Source organism: Diprion similis, chromosome 1, assembly GCF_021155765.1.
Source record: "Diprion similis isolate iyDipSimi1 chromosome 1, iyDipSimi1.1, whole genome shotgun sequence".
NCBI lineage: Eukaryota > Metazoa > Arthropoda > Insecta > Hymenoptera > Diprionidae > Diprion > Diprion similis.
The window spans coordinates 260,750-279,540 of record NC_060105.1 but is presented as its reverse complement, the minus strand read 5'-3'; the positions used below and the strand labels follow the sequence as shown (position 1 = coordinate 279,540).

Here is an 18,791-nt window from a genome sequence, read left to right as displayed (position 1 = left end):
CTTGTTGCGCGGCTCTATGGAGATTACACACACGAGTCCGCGCCGCGTGTGAAATCTCGTCGTGTGTGCCTGCCTGCCTGCCTGCCTGCCTGCCTGCCTGGAGCAACGAGTCGACGAGCCGGGGCCGCGAACTCGCTGTCTCATCTCACACATGCCCAGAGACACGTAGGTATGCGTGGACAGAGGTATACGTATACTTGCCACTGCAGAATGCTCGGGTGTGCGTAAGCACGTCGGTTCGTAAGCGTACGTGCATCGAGGTGTTGTGCACACTGCACCCGCGTCCTTGCTGCGCTCGCGTCTCCAGAGTTGCAGAGACGGCACACGATACACGTACAGATATAGGTATGATTGCACACTACCACACGACGACCGCTGCAGATCACGTATGCATACGTATAATCCAGAACCTGTTTCTTCGCACTTTTCGGCATTTCTACCAATTATTATCTTCATAGCCGCAACGCCGATATGCTATTTGGACATCCAAAATTTTCAAAAAGAATAACATTCTTTTATCGTTAATGGACTGGCAACGTCCGCAACAGACATTATTTTGGCAATATATATAAATCGGTGACGTAGAAATTTCCATTGCGATTTTGTAGCGGTTCAGTTATTGCACTCACCTCTGTTATTCTCAAGTCGCAGACGCTATGCGTGGTTGATTTTTAATCTTTTTTTTTTTCGTGCAGTCGTAGGTGCATTCTGCGAAGAGGTCAAAATATACGCGCTTCACGCTGCGCCGGTAAGCCAACCACCTCCTGTAGTCGGTCACTTACGACTTTAGTCCAAAATGATATCGAAACTATGCGTGATTTAGAAAAAGATTGTATGCTATCGTGATTTTAGATCTTTCATAACGTAGATATGACTTATATTTTGTACAGCAATCTAATATACTAGACGTTTAGTGTGATAGAAATACGTCGCGTAGCAGATTGCACTGTGTTCAGTTGTTGGGTAAAAAAAAACTTGTTTTGTCGTACATCCAGAGGTAAGTTCAATACAAATTAGTATATTCCGTGACATTTTGACCGCGTGATGTAGCATCTGAATACCTCGAATTTACGTAGAATAGCAGTTTGAGTGATTACATATTTTTAGGTTAGAAATTGACTGGCAGAATACTAGCGGAAAGACTGTACTTGGTCACCATGGTCGACTACTTGTACATGATGGTTTCATATATATTTCGTAATACAAACACATAAGTCTGTTTGTTTATTGAGGAAAACATGATTAATATTCACAAGTTATCACTGAAAGATATATCGTTATTTCCTTATTCCCTATTACTCGAATTTTTTGATTATCTGAACTGCTAGGGTTCACAATAGCTCGGAATAGCAAAATTTGACTGTACATAGGTATACCTATATGTATGTAGCTATCTTATACGTATGATATATACCTATTTATACAGTCTTTTAAGGATTTCAACGAGAATTTACAAGAGGATGACACTTTTTTTTATATGACACTGTTACAGCAGCAACAACGCAGAAACGCGGTACTCGTTTGCTAACTGGTTGAAATACATTGTATCGGGGATGTCCGGGAAAAATGGACCCCTTGATAAGAACATGATTTTCAAAAACTTTCAAGATAACAATTAGTTTTGTTTTGGCTTAAAAGTAATTTTTAACGTATGGGGCCCACGTTGCCCGGCTCACCCCTATGCTACTATTATGCGTACCTACTACCATAAGCGGACGAAAAATAGCACCCATTTCTTAGTTTCCCACGCATAAGTCTTCCATATGTATACCTATATGTGCTGGAGATGCCACCGTGCACAGTTACGATAGGCGTACGTGTTTGCTAGGGTGAATCAGGTATCTACTACGAATATATTAATGTCATAAGGACTGACAAGTTTTCCGAAGGATGAGAGGTTGAGCATCAAACCCGCAGCAGTCTTATCTTCTTACTCGAGAACTTGTCGTCCGAGTATGAGAATTTTTTTTTCTGCAGATAAACAGGGGTGAACCTGTGGGGCAACAATAATGCCTGTGTGAGCTAAAGGGGAATGGAGGCTGCAGGGGGTTGCACCGTAAACTCTCCTGGCGAGGTCCGGCGTACGAGACGTGAGATTACCATGATAAAGCCATCCTAAATGTTATGTTCCATTAAGTTACAGCTTTGTTTTGACACCGAGTCCGAAATTCGGTCTTCTTGCGAATCAGTCTTGTAACACTATTATAGGTATGGGAAGGTACGATATTTGATTTTCCGGATTCGCACCAACCTAATGTAATGCTTCTTGGTTGAAAGATCGCCAGAATTCGGTTACCCAAGCCCCTTATATATAATATCTACAATGTTCTCTTTTTTACGAAAACAAATCATTGTGTGGAAAACTACGCCAAAGCGTTTACAGTTTCGATTTTTGTAATTTTCATGGAGCAATAATTATCGTGGTAGTATGAATGGCAAATTTTTGTGTTCAACTTTCGCGAAAATAAAATGATGTAATGGATTCCTAGAGATGAATAACAGATTTAGTATATAGGTGATGGAAATACAGTAAGTGACTTGAAACCTTTTGCGGTATTACAGACTGGAAAGTTTTTCGATTTTTTCTCAGATTGTTTGCTTTCACTCCGATCGTCACAGGGCGAAGACGAAAAATATTTAAAAATTAATGGTCATTATTATTATTATTATTATTATTATTATTATTACTACTACTACTACTACTACTACTATTATTGTTATTGTTATTATAAACGTACACATTGGCGTGCAGGTCCTTATTCAGGATGTGGAAGAATTTTTTCCTGCCGCCCCCAAATCGATTTCAAATAAGTTGAAAACGATTCCCTAATTTTTATGATTTTTATCTCAACTCCTTATGCTGTCCCACGAGCCTTTTATTTTGCCATAAGAATAACATTGCATTTTATAATCACTTTCTACAGAATTTTTTTTCACCGGCAACTTTCATGGTTTTCTCGCAGACCCGGTATGTATGATACGTAGCTTGTCGGATTTTTACCACTTCTCTGATGTGTAACATGTCGCCACGGTAAGCATCCAACAAGCCAAGTGTACGTATCATATATATATATATACGTACACGCACAAATTATGTAGGTATAATACCCTTATACATACGCGCGCACGCATTAGGTATACAATATCACCGTGCGAACTCTGTACACCGGACGTTATATACGAGCAGCGTTGACGATTGTGCATTGTTATCTGCCTGCAGCTGTTGCGCCTGGTATGAGTTATTCAAATTCGGTACTAATACGCGCGAAATTCGTGTTTCTTACCGTGAGCTGGTCTCACAAGTTCATACATTTGGCGAATATGCTGTGAGGTTTCGGTGAAGTAGGCTTCTTGAGCTTATACAATGATGGGACCGACTTACAACACATTGTGTGGCACAACACGCAGGCACCTCGAATGGTTCAAAAGGCGCGTTTCACGGCATCCTCATTGTATTAATATCCGCGTGATTTATCGAATACTACAAAAAAGGTACTGTCAATTAGGATTGAAAATGGATGCGTGTTTCAGCAACATGGTGTTCAAGACCGATACAACAGCTAATCGTTTAGTCACTTCAATGAAAACATAACAGATATGCCAAGACTTGTCTACTTTGATTTTCGTGTAATTGGTCTAAAACGATGAGCTGATACGCGACAGTCATTACTTCGAATTTTGAACACCAGTGAGCAGATCACTCTTGTTCCGATTCTCTTTCCGGACACGTTATACCTAATTTTGCCAACTCAAATTCCTCCTGCGATGTTTATCTCTGTATAACTTGATCCAAATTATTATCAAATATACACGAATGAAAGTGTCGCACTAGCCAGCGACGGCGAAGTACAATCTGCTTGTGAGGTGCGGAGTACCAGTAAGATGTGGAGAAGGGAACAAAGAACAAAGAAACAGTCTATTTTTTGTACAATGTAAACGTACATATTCTAATACTGATAGAATTGAGAAAAACTTGAATCATTTCAATGCCGAAAATAATATATCGTGTAACAGGAAAGCAAACTCGGTCTTTTCAGGCCAAGCGTAAGTGTGCTATATGAGTCGTAGGTGATCACGCATAGGAGCCGAAGACTAATATTGCAAATATGCGAGGCAAAAAGTCCGTTACCTCCTTATTACACACGATCCTTCATATAACAAGAGTATGTTACTCGTACTTTTTCACGCAATACGAAATGGAGGTCAGGATCGCGTAATTTCAGATTTGTTGCGACAGCGCATGCATGCAGTACAGAACAGACCAGTTAAACTCCAAGAAGCTCATCGCAAAACGCAATGGAAGGTCCTTGGCACGTCTCACTGATCTCTCCGTTGTCAAAGGTGTCGAGGAAACTCCATGTTCATTCACAGAGAGTTCCTACATAGAGATGAGCTTTGGCCTAACATCTGCCATTGTAGTCTTCAGACATTAGGGGTTAAAAAAATAAGTTATCAGGGAGCCCTTTCCGAGTCTTGCACTATATGGGGTGCAGCTCTACACTTGTTGCTTTACGAAGACAACACCTGTTACTATTGAGTCATTTTTTCGCGATCTTGACTTCGGGAACTGTGCGTACGCACTTAATGTACTAACGCGAGTAGAAAAGTCAAGCTTGATTAGCCTGTACGGATGTATGTATTATAATTTACACCATGCTTGTTTCTATTCGAACTACAGGCACCGCCGAAAACCCTTATGATGAGGCGTGAGTCTCACACACATAAGTATAGCTACGTACGTGACACGCACGGCAGGCGTACAGCACAGCTACCGTCGTTCATCTATCGAGTAACCACGGCATATTCTGTAACTGGTTTAGCCTGGCGTCTAAGCCGCACGTGACTTAATTATATTTTATTTTCACGAGAGAATCGAATGTCACGAAGGAATGCCCATTATACCATATTTCCTCTGATATTGCATGCATCATACAGATAACGACCTATGAATTCACACGAACACAAACTGCACCAGTTACAAATCGCGTTACATTATACCTATAGGGTGTGCTATGGCTATGTTATACCTATTAAGGCCGATGACTAAATGCCATCGACGATGAGTCACTGACATAGGTATAAGTTATGTGTACCTCTGTGCGATGAGTAGATCAGCTTTACCAACTATGCTTATGCGAAATTAAATTCCTGCTACATAGTGGATCTGAACCGCGTTAATTATAGCTGTACACGTAGCGTAAGTTCGAAAGGCGCGGGAAGGGCCCGGGTTAACGCAACGCTTTGTGTACCTGTACAGTTTGCATTCTGTTGCTTCTGCCGTTAGTAGCGGTTAGGCGCGTCGTCGTGTCTCTGGCGTAGCCACAGCCCCCTCCTCCCTTCATTTATCAGATCCAGTGTAGTCCGTCCGTCGTGCGTCCGTCCGTTTACGTATCATCGTGTGGACCGAGGTGCGGACGTTAATTTCGTGGGCGTGAAAGATTTTCCGTATAAAGTGTATACAATGGCATTGAAGTTAAATTAAATATTGGACGTTGGTCGGTCGGTCGTGGTGATTATGAGAAATCTGGCATTACATTATGTCGAAGACGTAGAATAAATTTTACGTATTATTACGTTGGTCAAGACTTAAATATATAGTAGTAATAGTGATATTATTTTGGGTAACGACAGATAATATAACAATAAAAGTAGGAGCAACAATCGTAACTAAAATTGTACAGCGTTCTGGTGTAGAATCGTAAAATGTGGTTGACAGTAGTGTGGGCGACTTTTTTGATCGCGTGCCCGTCGCTGCTGGGCGTTGTCGGTCAGTACGAATGGCAGGCGCGCGACGAGTTTGACGAAATTCGTCGGCGAATGGATCAGGTTACCATCGAAAACTGCCCGATTCAGCATGTCGGAGATTTGTACCTTCCCGAGGATGCGGTATCGCATTTACCGGACATCAAGGACATCAACATAAACCCAGTATTCCCAAACAGAACAGCTTTGCTTCACCTGCAGAATATGGCACTGAGCAGATCGTTTTACTGGAGTTACATACTGCAGTCGCGTTTCATACGACCCGCGATAAACGACACGTACGATCCAGGAATGATGTACTACTTCTTATCAACCGTAGCAGATGTATCCGCCAATCCGTATATCAATGCCTCAGCAATTTACTTTGCTCCAAACACCTCATACTCCCCATCTTATCGAGGGTTCTTTAATAAAACTATGCCCAGATTCGCTCCAAGAACTTTCAGAGCTGACGATTTCAATGACCCGATTCATCTTGAGCGAATATCGACCAGAAATACCTTCACTGTTCAAGATCTCGGAGCTTTTCCCGCTGATAGTCTCAGCCACGATTATACTACTGATTATTATCGAATAAATGAATGGTGAGCCGATCCTCCTAATACACAACCCATGTAATGTCTTTTGACTTTTTTTGACCACCTGATTCGTTGTTACAGGTACAAAAAATGGCTTCCAGACAATGTTGACAAAAGACATGATACAAAAACTACCTATCAGGTCGAAATCAGATATGCAAATAACACCAACGAGACTTTCACATTTCATGGCCCCCGAGGTACAAATATTCGCTTTTAAAAGAAATTGTTTGACTTGTCAAAAATATGCACACATTGTTTTATGACGAGAATCGGATTGGTTTTAGGTGCCGATGAATATCCTGGGCCAGTTAAATGGACTCGGCCGTACTTTGATTGTGGCCGGTCAAATCGTTGGCTGGTGGCCGCAGTTGTACCCATTGTTGATATTTACCCCAGGCATACCCAATTCAGACATATTGAATATCCAACGTAAGAATGACGCACAAGCACATGTTATAATTTCCGCATTACCTCTGTCAACAACTCGAGTACTTTGTAGTTTTTATGAGCACTATAGTGCTTAAAAGTCTAGTTGACTCACAGGAGTTAAGGAGTCCATTTGCTTGAACAAACCAAGATTATTGTGTTGTTTTTGGCAAAAGATGGCACAGAAAATAGGATTTGTAGCATAAGCGCATATAGGGATTTCTTGACTCGTGTGAGTTTTATTTGTTGGTACTTTGCATGGACTCAAGAGACCCCTATTTTATGCGCACATGGGGCCACTACCTTCTCAAGATCGATAACTAGATACTACTTATAATCTGTATATAACGCTATTCAACAAGCTGAGCCCGGTGATGTGTTTTTCTCCATCTCCGGTTACCTTCTTTTGATTCTGTGATTATTTAATATGATCACAGGTCGATATTATTTACTATTTTTAATGCATGGTGCTAAAAAAAAAAAAAGTAGGTCATCGCGGTTACTTTAATCAGTAATCACAAGGTCGTAAGGCTACACTTATTATTATCAAGTATAAATGAAATGCGTTTCAAGCAAATCAGTGCTCCCAAGAACTGAAGTTCTTGCCATTATACACACAAAACACTATTTTTCACCATTAATAAAAGCTTATCTATGAACAAAATGAAACAAAGATTTACAATCAAATGTATGTAGGACTAATCAATTTTTTATCATATTACTTTCTCCAGGTATACCGCAATTGCAGTTCTTGAAATGGATTTTGAAAGGATAGATATAAATCAATGTCCGAAGGGCCAAGGAAATAGTGGTCCGAACAGATTTGCAAACACAGCAAGGTGTAAGAAAGAAACTACTGAGGTATGTATGTGCAGATTATTACTCGTCTAAAACACTCTAACTCTAACCTAAAGCTCAGTGTAAGTTTACAAAAACTTACGCAGGACTAGTCTTCTTTATCTATTTTCCAGCCAAAGTATGAGGGTATCCATTACTGAACATCACTAAATAATTTGTGTTTAATTTTCAGTGCGAACCGCTACATGGATGGGGCTTCAGGAGAGGTGGCTATCAATGCCGCTGTAAGCCTGGGTCTAGACTGCCGACTGTGGTTAGAAGACCTTATCATGGTGAGATAGTTGAGAGAGCTACGTCGGAGCAGTATTACAACGGATTTGATTGTACCAAGATTGGATGTACGTAAATATCTAATATTCTTCACCACTATATATGAAGATCTTTTCGTTTGTGTAACGCTATATGCTGGTAATTCGTGAAAACTGTTCAGGGGTTCAAAAAATGCCTATACTATGGGAGAAGGCAACGCCATACATGAAAGAGAAATACCTTGAACGATTTTATGAGTATCGAAATTATACAACTGGCCCAGCTTCACTGCACACTGAAAAAATGAATATTGATCAAGCTTTAAAATTCATTCGCAGCGTCAATCCAAAGACCTGTAAGAAGTATGTATCCGTTCAATATCTCATAATTGAAAATCTCAGTAATGAATTATTTTCAACAGGTATACTTGTACAGATACTCAAGTCATTGATCCTTCATTTTTAGTTTTACTCAACATGATTTGAATTTGCATGGAGACATTAGCTTTAAAGCAGAAGAATTCTTTGAGAATGAAGCAAAAATGGCAGCTAGATTAGCTAACTTCATCAGTGCATTTCTCCAAGTATCAGACCCTAAGGAAGTTTATTCTGGCAAGAGGGTGGCAGATCGTCCTTTGACTGAAGATCAAATGATCGGCGAAACTCTAGCTATGGCGCTGGGAGACACCAAAATCTGGTCAGCTGGTACTTATTGGGAACGTAACAAATTTACCAATCGAACCTTCTTTGCCCCTTATGTGTACAAGGCCGAGCTCAATAGCAGAAAGTTCAAAGTTGAGGATCTGGCCAGGCTGAATGACACAGGTATGAAAAAAGTGTGGCTAATCAATATGATACGTTTACAGCAGGGCTTGTTAACACAGACACATAGTTATCTTATGCCCCTGGGGCATGGATCAAGTATGCTAGCCTGATAATTGAGCCTTATGTCTGGTTTACCTGCAGAGGAGTAAAACCACCTAACATTGCTGGGTACAAAAGGTTCTTCAATCCTCCAACTGTCCCAAAAAATTCAATCTGTTTAAGCTGATACGTACACAATATTAGAGATGAGATATTGTTGAATAAATAATAACCTGTTCATATATTCCCAAATAATTATAGACGAAGTTTACACTAACAAGCCTTGGTTCAAATTTCTTAAACAACGCTGGGCAACTAACTTTGAGGAGCTGGAAAAATATTACATGAAGATCAAGATTCGATTCAATGAAACAGGAGAGTATTTGAAAAAATACGAACACTACCCTAATTTTTACAGGTAAGAAAATAGTAGAGTTGAACTTATAAGTGTAGTGGTACATTTCAAAAGTCGAAGGATTCACAAATAGAATGATTTAAAAAATAAAAGTACCTGCTGACCATTTTTCTGACATCCAACTTGTTGATATTCAGTCTGGCTTCACTTAGAATTTAATCATCCAAAATTGTTTGCCAGTTTCAAAGGAAGTAATAGAAAATGTTAAAGAAACAACAAATTGATATACAACTAGATCTAAGAACGTAGTGTCTCTTATGCTTGTAGACCTTTGATAATATGAGCAAATATTGCCAATGCTTCTGAAGCAGGCTTGAGTAAAGAATGGGAACTAAGAAGATTATGATTCAGAAGAAGGGTCAGCTTCATCTCTTATGTGTAATTTATTCTAATGTACGGGGATGGCTCGGGTGTGTCTGTATAGGGCAGCAAACCTGAAACATGGCCATTGGACCGCTCCCTATTTCGATTGTAACGGCAAAGTGAAGAAATGGGTAATCACCTATGCATCACCGTTTTTCGGCTGGGACAACTTGAAAGACAAACTGGAATTCAAGTGAGTATTGAAGTGTATATGGGTAGGCTATAAGCCTGTGTATGTAAATCTAGTGTGAGATAGTCTGGCTAAAGAACCAGTTCAATGATAAAAGAGGAAGGAAGAAAACGTTGTATTTAATATCGGGACACTTACAGGGGTGTTGTGGCTGTTACCATGGACTTGCTTCAGCTAGATATTAATCAATGTGATGATAAATTCTACGTTCCCAATGCCTTCAAAGGCACACATAAATGTGACAGGAAAACATCATACGTAAGTCTCTCTCATATTCCTTTTGGACACACTATTCATGTGTCTAGAAGATTGTGTAGTTCATATTATATTCTGGCATTAACTTTTTCGAGGATGTAATTCATTTGCAAATAAGTAATCTCTGTAGATAGTATTTACATGTTGGTGAATGTCATAGTTGAAATCAATAGCTTGAAAAAATTATACTCTTCACCCAGCAAGAGCATCATATTTTTGAGGCGTTAACTTACTCTTGTTATATAAAACTTTTTCCATCTGGGACATAACTAGGCAGTGACGTAATTGTTTGAGTACCGATTGAAAATATTCTAGTGTGTTCCGCTTCTCGGCCGCGGTTTTGACACTGGAGGCTATAAATGCGAGTGTAAGCAAGGATACGAATACCCATTTGAGGATCTGATAACGTATTATGACGGACAGCTGGTAGAAGCAGAATTCAACAATATTGGTAATGATAAGGAAACCAGGTAAGCGGCGCGATGGAGATCCTGTTGACGGTATGAAGCAAAAATATAAAATTTGAAAAGTTTTACGTTAATATGGGCTTTTGCTTGCAGATACGACATGTTTAAGTGTCGTCTAGCGGGTGCTACTTCGATCCAAGCAAGTTGGTTACTGCTTCTGACGGTAATTGGTCTGTTTTATAGACTGCACCACAGATAAGGCGACCATTTGTAAATTTGTATCAACTTCTATTTTTTTGTACCTCCATTTTATAAATCTGAATAGCATAATCCGTCCGTAGCTTCGTAAGAAAATGCATATACAGAATTATAATACATAGTTAGACTTGCGACATCATATTATTGCAAGGAATTTTAAGGTAAATTACAGATCTGAATAGTATAATCCGTCCGTAGCTTCGTAAGAAAATGCATATACAGAATTATAATACATAGTTAGACTTGCGACATCATATTATTGCAAGGAATTTTAAGGTAAATTACAGATCTGAATAGTATAATCCGTCCGTAGCTTCGTAAGAAAATACATATACAGAATTGTAATACATAGTTGGACTGGAGGCATCATATTATTCCAAGGAATTTTAAGATAAATTACAGATCTGAATAGTATAATCCGTCCGTAGCTTCGTAAGAAAATATATATACAGAATTTTAATACATAGTTGGACTGGAGGCATCATATTATTTCAAGGAATTTTAAGATAAATTACAGATCTGAATAGTATAATCCGTCCATACCTTTATAAGAATATACACATACAGAACTACGATACGTAGTTGGACTTGCAACATCGTATTATTGCAAGCAATTTTAGGAATTACTCGACTGATACTATAAACAGTTTTCAGAAATGCTCGAAAGATTGCTATGAATAATCTTAACCAAAAAATGAATCTTTTTTGTCAATTTTTTATTAATTTATGCGAAAGCTCGTTAATTACAGGTATTGCATTTCCAATCTGGGTTTAAAACGAACAAATTATTCGTAATAAAGATATTAAACTTTTATTAAAGGAACTGCTTTCAACTTTCGTCCACTCTAGAATTATAACTATATTATATTGACAGTAATATTGTAATTCCCTTATACACGTTACAATGAACATTGAGTGAAGCATGCTAGTAGGATAAATCCAATCTCCCTAATACTCCCTGTTTGTAGAATAGCGCCTTTGATATGAAAAACGTAGTCTACTGCGTGCTGCACTCGTGTAAAAACCCGAAAGCAAGAGACGTAAAAAGTCAAATCTGCATACTGCACTTGTATGGTGCATTGACTGAATATAGCGAACATTGCCAATACTAGATAAATTTTAGTGATTGATCGATCGGTCGCAAAGTTGATTACAGTCCTCTGCATTTACAGATTCATTAATGTAACGTTTTCACGAATTTAGCCAATTATTGCAGAAAAGTGCAATTCCCTCTAGGCGCCTCGCCTGTCATAAACTGTGGGGTACTAATCCTCACAATCAGTCGAATGTATTCCGGTACTCTGATTGTCCAATAAGCAATTCAATAATTCATCTGAGAGATAGAATTTGCATGGAAATGGCAGGAATGGATCATTGGCGTTGTGTTACATATCATTGGTCAAAAACCCGTGTAAAATATATCTCAAATTTCACATTGTAGCACGTTGCAGGGTAAATTGTCCCCACTTTACCTGTACTGAAAATGTTATAGACAATAAAGCTGTATGTATACGAAGTATCGAAATGACGACTGTCGAAAATAGTAATCGCTGGGAAATATTTTTTAACTTTTTACAACGTATATACGTATACAGGGTGGGCCAAAAAAAACCGAACCCAATCTAAACGTGAATAAAATTCGAACGCGTCGACCGAATTTCAAAAACTTTTCTTTGCTCGAAATTAAAAGAATAAACCTTTCGTTTCGATGAAAAAAATTGACATTAAAGAATGTTCGACTTATTGTCAGTTTCCATTTTAAATAGTGATTCGAAGTTTGACTCTGGTATTTTAGCAATTCTCCTAGATTCTGTTTACACAACATGAAACGGTTCTTGTAATATTGATGTAAGTTGAACATTCTTTAATACTATTTTTTTCATCCTCCCAGTGACTTTCCAAACCCCGTTTTTCAAGAGCGTGTATCTCAGCAAGTAATGAAGTGAAATCAGTGAACGCGTTCGAAATTTATTCACCTTTTAAATCGGTCCGGTTTTTTTGGGCCACACTGTAAAATTAACGATGTGATGTTTTAATTGTCATATACAGATTTGATATAAGGTATTAATAAAAAAAAAGTACAAGAATAAATACTTATTACTCGATTCTTCAACTTATTATTAATTCCTGTCCGGATAGCATTATAATAATTAAACCTCGGCTGTGTGTTCGAGTTTTGTAAATTTAGATAATTACAAATTTCAATTCGGAAAAATACGAAATTGATTGAACTTTTTGTCAACAACATTGTTATTGCCTTGGCGTCTTGCGCAAATAATAGCACATATCGGAATAAGAATACGTACATGCAGGATCGAGTATGGACTCAAGAAATAAAAATTATTGATGCGGTTTTTACTCACTTATGCTGGTGACGTAGCTCCTGTAAAATCGTCCGAGAGTTTGAACTTTTGAATCTCTGAATCGAAGTATCGTTGGTGAGCCAAACAGAATCCAAATAAGGTTCGTCGATTTTAGAGTTCTTTTTAATCACGTAAATTAATTGAACCAATTTAATTTCTAGCTAAACAAGAAACTGCATCTTGAACAACGAAGAGCCAAGCAACGTTCTGTTGTGAAAACAAAACTTACGCGTTGCTAGAGCATTCATAAAATCTGAGAAACGGAAAATGTCTGTTACACGGGCAATTTATATTCAACAGGCTCACGTATTTTACCCATGTATGTATGTAAAATAAAATCCGTCACTCCGTATGAATTATGCCCGATCCGGAGAGAGATATGATTATTCAAATCTTGGCAGATCTTATTACGTACGCCTTGATTCCAAATAGAATAGTAAACTTTTCGTGGACAATGAGATTGTAGTAAAATATTGAGTGACGCTCACCGCAACCATCCATTCAATAAATATCTGAAATTTCAAAACAGTTTTTTATGTCCTGCTTCTTTACGAACTGCGAAGCGCCGAATCCCTCGATCGAAGCCCCCGGTCGTATGTATTTACGTAGCGTCTCGCCGCGCACTTACGAAAAAAGCCCCCAACTTGGGGGTAAATTCGTGACTTCGTCGTCAACTTTTTTCTTATGGGAATGCAGCATTATTAATGAGTTGGGGGTAAGAATTCACCCCTGAATTGAGGGTTTTTTGTACGTAAGGGTTCGGACCTTTGTCTTACACATTCATATATCTATACAATTTTTCATTGAATCTAATATGTCTATTATAGGTCGAGTATGATGAATCTAAAAGTGGGCATTCGAAAGCAATTTAACTTACATTTTTGGACCTGGCTGCCATTTTTTCGTGGTCTGAAAAGAACCTTAATCCTCGATTGTACCGTATTTCACCGGATTCCAAAAAGCTGATACTTTTTTTTACAGCAAACACAATGCACGACAATTTCACGCCACGTGAACCTCAACTAGCACAAAATCATCACCTATGAGTGTAAAAATTACTCCACAATTTGTCTGAATTTCCCGTTCCACATTTTTGCATTTTGTGTTGCAGTTGAAACACTCAGCAGAGAAAATACACAAAAATTATGAAGTATTTTTGCAAATTTTTTGCACGTCCTTTTGCTGTACTTCTTTCAAATAGGATGATACAGTACAGATATATATCCATAATTCTATAAAACTATTAGCATTCTTCAATATTCATCAATTTTATCTGGGGAACTAGATATGAAGCTGCTCAAGCTACATTTATGATTTCTCCGTACCATTATAAAAAATATTGAGGTTCGGCTTAACACCGCAGATATAGAGGGAAGTCATGGTACTTGGCTTTATTTTTTTAATACAATAGCACAAACTGATAATTGATATTTGTACTTTGTGTCTTTATCAACATTCACAATATTCTTGCATTACAAAACTGTTATGTACATTAATGAAAATTAGATCAAACACGTCAGATGATTTTCAAGGAGAAAACCTGAGGTATTTACGAAACATTGATCCAATTGACTTGCTGTTTATGGTTGTTGAAAATACTTGCCACACTCAATACTTTGGAGCACATGGTTTTTTTTAAAGTAATTGTTATACTGTAGTACTGAAAGTTTTATTCCCACTGGCAGTGAAAAATCATTGCAGTATTTTGAACCTCAGGATCTTGCACATTCAGATTTGTACCAGAGTATACTGCTACCATGCTGCTTTTCACTATTGTTATTATTGTATTCACTTTACAATGATAACAATTTATTGTTATATTGTGTGGTGACAGCATTTTGTACTGAAAAATAATCAGAAACGTGCAAACCGAATTGCAATGACAACGCTACCCTTCGTTGATTACGTGTTTGCATCTACCCCATCAAATATTTACATTGGTATATTCTATAAGAATTTCAAATTCTGATTTACATCCATTCGAATCTACAAATTGTATGCTACCAATAGCGTACTACTTAGTATATGCTTTTATACAGTTTATCTATTCAGTTCAGGTGAAGAACTATGTTATGAAGATTGATGTATAAATATCAGAAGTTAATTCACAGCTCTGAATTGATTACAATGGCTGACCTATAAGATGTGCCTAAATAGAATAGACAAGCTGTAAAATGATGGAGGTGGGGTCTAAATGCCCATGGGCATACTTATTCCACATGAGGAAAATCAGTCAGATTTGAAGGTTTTTCAAAATTTGCACATAGGTTGGCCTCAGAGTTAGAATTCTGTGCCAAGCAGTTTTTCAATTTCTTTAAACCACATGAAGTAATTTGGATAAAAAACTTGGTATTATATTTTGGTACATCGAAACACTGGAATTAAACGCATTACAAACTTACAACAAAATAGATTTATAAATGTGGTCATTTCTGTTCCAAAGCTGCAACAGTTTCTCCAAAAAAAGACCTCAGAGGCATCACTATTGGCGAAGGAATGAATTATTTAAAAAAAAAGATGTTGAAATATGCATGGTAAAGTCAAAGGAATTTCGACCAATAGAAAAATTATTTAGCAGCATAAAAATCGAATTCTCTCCGATCTGGAAACATTTAAAAATATGAGACCTGGTAGATTTTTCTCATATAAAATAATCTCTATTATATGTATACTGAAGTTTACAGCACATTTGAATGTGATCAATAGAACTGCTTCTAAGTTGATACGGTATTGTAAAATCTTTGTTATTCAAGAAAACCTGATACCGTAGACTCTCCCTAATTTCTTGTGCACTAATTTATCTATTGGGCCACCGTTTATCATATCCTTTATTTTACTACATCATGATCTTGACACCTGGATGTAGCAGAGTGCCAGGTATAAGTACGATGCAGTAAAATTAACTGATTTAGCCTGATTGAACTGTAAGTAGACCCTCTTATTTTGTGATTACTGGGAAAGCTTTAGCTTCATTATACGAATATATACGAATATACAAGAAATTGTGGAGAATCTACCATTTTATATAATGTATGCCATGCATACTATGGTTCACTTGGCAACCGAGCACTTTCCAAGTTCTTATGTTACTCTTTATCCAAACAAGTTATTCTTCTTTCTTCTTCTCTCTGTAATGATAGTTTATAAAACGAGCTCCCTGTGTGAGTTGGGCACCTTCGTTGACAAAGTGACAAGCAAACAGGAGCAAGTTACGCGGCTGGACCTTGATCGCAAATCTCATAAACATTGCCGAATACAAACATAACGCTGTAATTAAAGTGATAGAAGAAGTAAATACATCGATTAATAAACATTTCGTGTGTCTGTCTGACCAAATTCATTATTTCTTCCTCAAAGAGGTTGATACGGAATAAATTTGCAAGGTTATGCAAGAGTCCCCAGTATTCTTACATCGCTGACTAGGGAAATTTGCACGATGACATAATAATGGCGCAAGGATTCTATTGCGATATAATCTTTAATAGCCACCTTATTTCATTGATTTGACATTGGTACAGAGCATGAATGTTGCCTAAACTCATTACTAGAGAGTGAACAATATTTATCAACTCACCTAGTGTCATTTTACCACTGATAAATTTCGGATCTCTCTGAATATCAGCGATAGCAGCGATTGGAATAAGCCAATTGGCAATGGGCCCCCAGAAATGGGTGCTGAAAATTGGTTAAACAATTGTGGAAATTTGATATTATTGTGCTGTGAAGTATGTATGTACTACGTATATCTATACATACATTCCGCAATGCCAAGCTCTATGTATGCATGTATATATTTACAAACATACATGCATGAGTATGCTGTATTACATAGTTAATCACGTTATCTAACCTCATAAAATAGTCGCGGGTCTCTTTGCTCTTGAATACTCTCAATATCCGACTCATTTTGATGTTTTCTTTTTGCCAATTTTGTAGCCGAAGAACGATTGAAGAATAATCTGAAAGATCACCGATTCCAGAAAGAATAGGTAAATGAAAAAGAAAATGCTCGAACGGTAACCGGGCGAGGCGTGAGGTGACGACCAGCGCAGACCAGCGTCAACTGTTCACTGCGGCCTACGCCACGGTCTTACATACAGGTCTGGGGACTCTAGTGGTGGGGGAAGTACGCTTACGCTGTAGTTTTTGTTTTTCAGCGCTACCGTTAGTTGGCACTAATGGTAAAGTAATGTTCGCAAACATAACCTCAAATTTCTCAAACTTTGCAAATGACGTGGTCCAAATGTACGTAAAAATAGTGAAAATCGCATAAATCGTGCATGGTTATTTATTTTTAAGAATAACGTGTGCCATCATCACTTCGTCATCGCACACCACTTATTGTTTGAGAAGTTTGAGGTTATGTTTGCGAACATTACTTTACCATTAGTGCCAACTAGCGGTAGCGCTGAAAAACAAAAACTGCAGCGTAAGCGTACTTCCCCCACCACGCAAATTTCGACGAGTCCCCAGGCCTGTATGTAAGACCGTGGACAGGGCAGCGCCATGTCGTCAGCGGCAAAAAGAGGTTCATGAAAATGAGTACCGACGCAACGGCAAGATGCCGCGCGTCAAAACTACGTGAAGTCAGTGATTCCCGCCATTATTTTTTAAACTGACTGAAATTCTTTCTGGTTTGTTTTCTGCGTTTCTACTTACAGGTAGAATTGGTCGACAAAAATTTTATATGAATCGATTCTGAGACAAAAGATTTTTTGCTCAAACAAAAATAAAGCTAACCCCTTTGGATTTTTGGTGAAAATTTTCATGCATTTGAAAAATGCTGGAATCAATTATTTGCGCTATATGGACGCAATTTTTCGAGCAACGGATCGAGAGTTAAGCCGGAATCACGATGAACTTAACGGAACGAATCGTAGCGGAACGAAACGGAACAGAACGGAACGTAACGTAATGTAAGGTGAATAAACGGAACTAGAACAGTGTGGCCGTTATACAGCAGGATTTTCAATAAGTAGCGATGATGTTTTGTTTTACTCGTCACATCAAAATGCCGGTGGTACGAGATAACTATTTATTGTTAAGCTTGCTGTTTGGTGAGTATCCGTACATACAAATGAAAAAAAAGAACTGTGAGGTCTGTCAGAGTTCGTCATATTTTTGAGAAGACAATCCGACATAGAGCAGGGCACGGCTTTCTTTCGTATGGGCGATCGCTACTAGTGTTTCTACTTCCGTTCATTTTCGTTACGTTAAATTCATCGTGATTCCGGCTTTTAGAGCTAAAAACCAAAAGATTTCTTTCGTAATTTATATGCTGCAAGCCCTACGCTCTTTTTGCTGCGTTTTCTGCGTTCCTGACGATCCAATTAGTCAATTTCATGTATTACTAGTCTGAAATAATATGAATCAATGAGATTAATTTCTCATGTCTCCAACAGCTACATCATTTTGCTTCTTCATTTTCATCACTTTTTCACACTTCTAATTAGGAATCCTAGATTTTTAAACTCATCGAATAAAAATTAAATGTAATCGAGTCTATTGGCGTGGGTTTCGACGCGCGGCATCTTGCCGTTGCATCGGTATACATTTTCACGAGCGACTTTTCCTGCCAACGGCATGGAGTTGCCGAGTCAAGCTGCCGTCGCGTCAATTTGACGCCCGTGAAGATCCAGCCGATCCAGCCGTTATACCTATAGTGACTGAAACCTTGTCACTACTGGCGCGCGAATTTTGATCCACAAGCCATTATACGGTAGTTGGAACCTGAAATGAGGTAATGTACGCTATTTTCAGCGTGCTACGATATTAGAGAAATAATGGTTTATTTACAATT

At 38.2% G+C, this 18,791-nt stretch overlaps 2 protein-coding genes across 2 annotated transcripts; one reads left to right on the top strand and one right to left on the bottom strand.

The window, feature by feature from the left end:
* Positions 1-5,590: 5,590 nt before the first annotated feature.
* Positions 5,591-11,533, top strand: LOC124404468. The gene is made up of 12 exons (XM_046878611.1): positions 5,591-6,347; positions 6,423-6,541; positions 6,629-6,773; positions 7,502-7,631; positions 7,801-7,966; positions 8,059-8,239; positions 8,343-8,701; positions 9,002-9,158; positions 9,580-9,711; positions 9,849-9,966; positions 10,279-10,433; positions 10,524-11,533. The coding sequence occupies exons 1-12, from the start codon at positions 5,704-5,706 to the stop codon at positions 10,627-10,629; spliced, it is 2,412 nt and encodes an 803-aa protein (XP_046734567.1). The 5' UTR covers positions 5,591-5,703; the 3' UTR covers positions 10,630-11,533.
* Positions 11,534-15,797: 4,264 nt separating this feature from the next.
* On the bottom strand, positions 15,798-17,001 carry LOC124406618 (mitochondrial pyruvate carrier 1). The gene is made up of 3 exons (XM_046882088.1): positions 16,842-17,001; positions 16,566-16,666; positions 15,798-16,258 (listed from the first exon to the last, which is right to left on the bottom strand). The coding sequence occupies exons 1-3, from the start codon at positions 16,895-16,897 to the stop codon at positions 16,098-16,100; spliced, it is 318 nt and encodes a 105-aa protein (XP_046738044.1). The 5' UTR covers positions 16,898-17,001; the 3' UTR covers positions 15,798-16,097.
* Between the last annotated feature and the right edge of the window lie 1,790 nt (positions 17,002-18,791).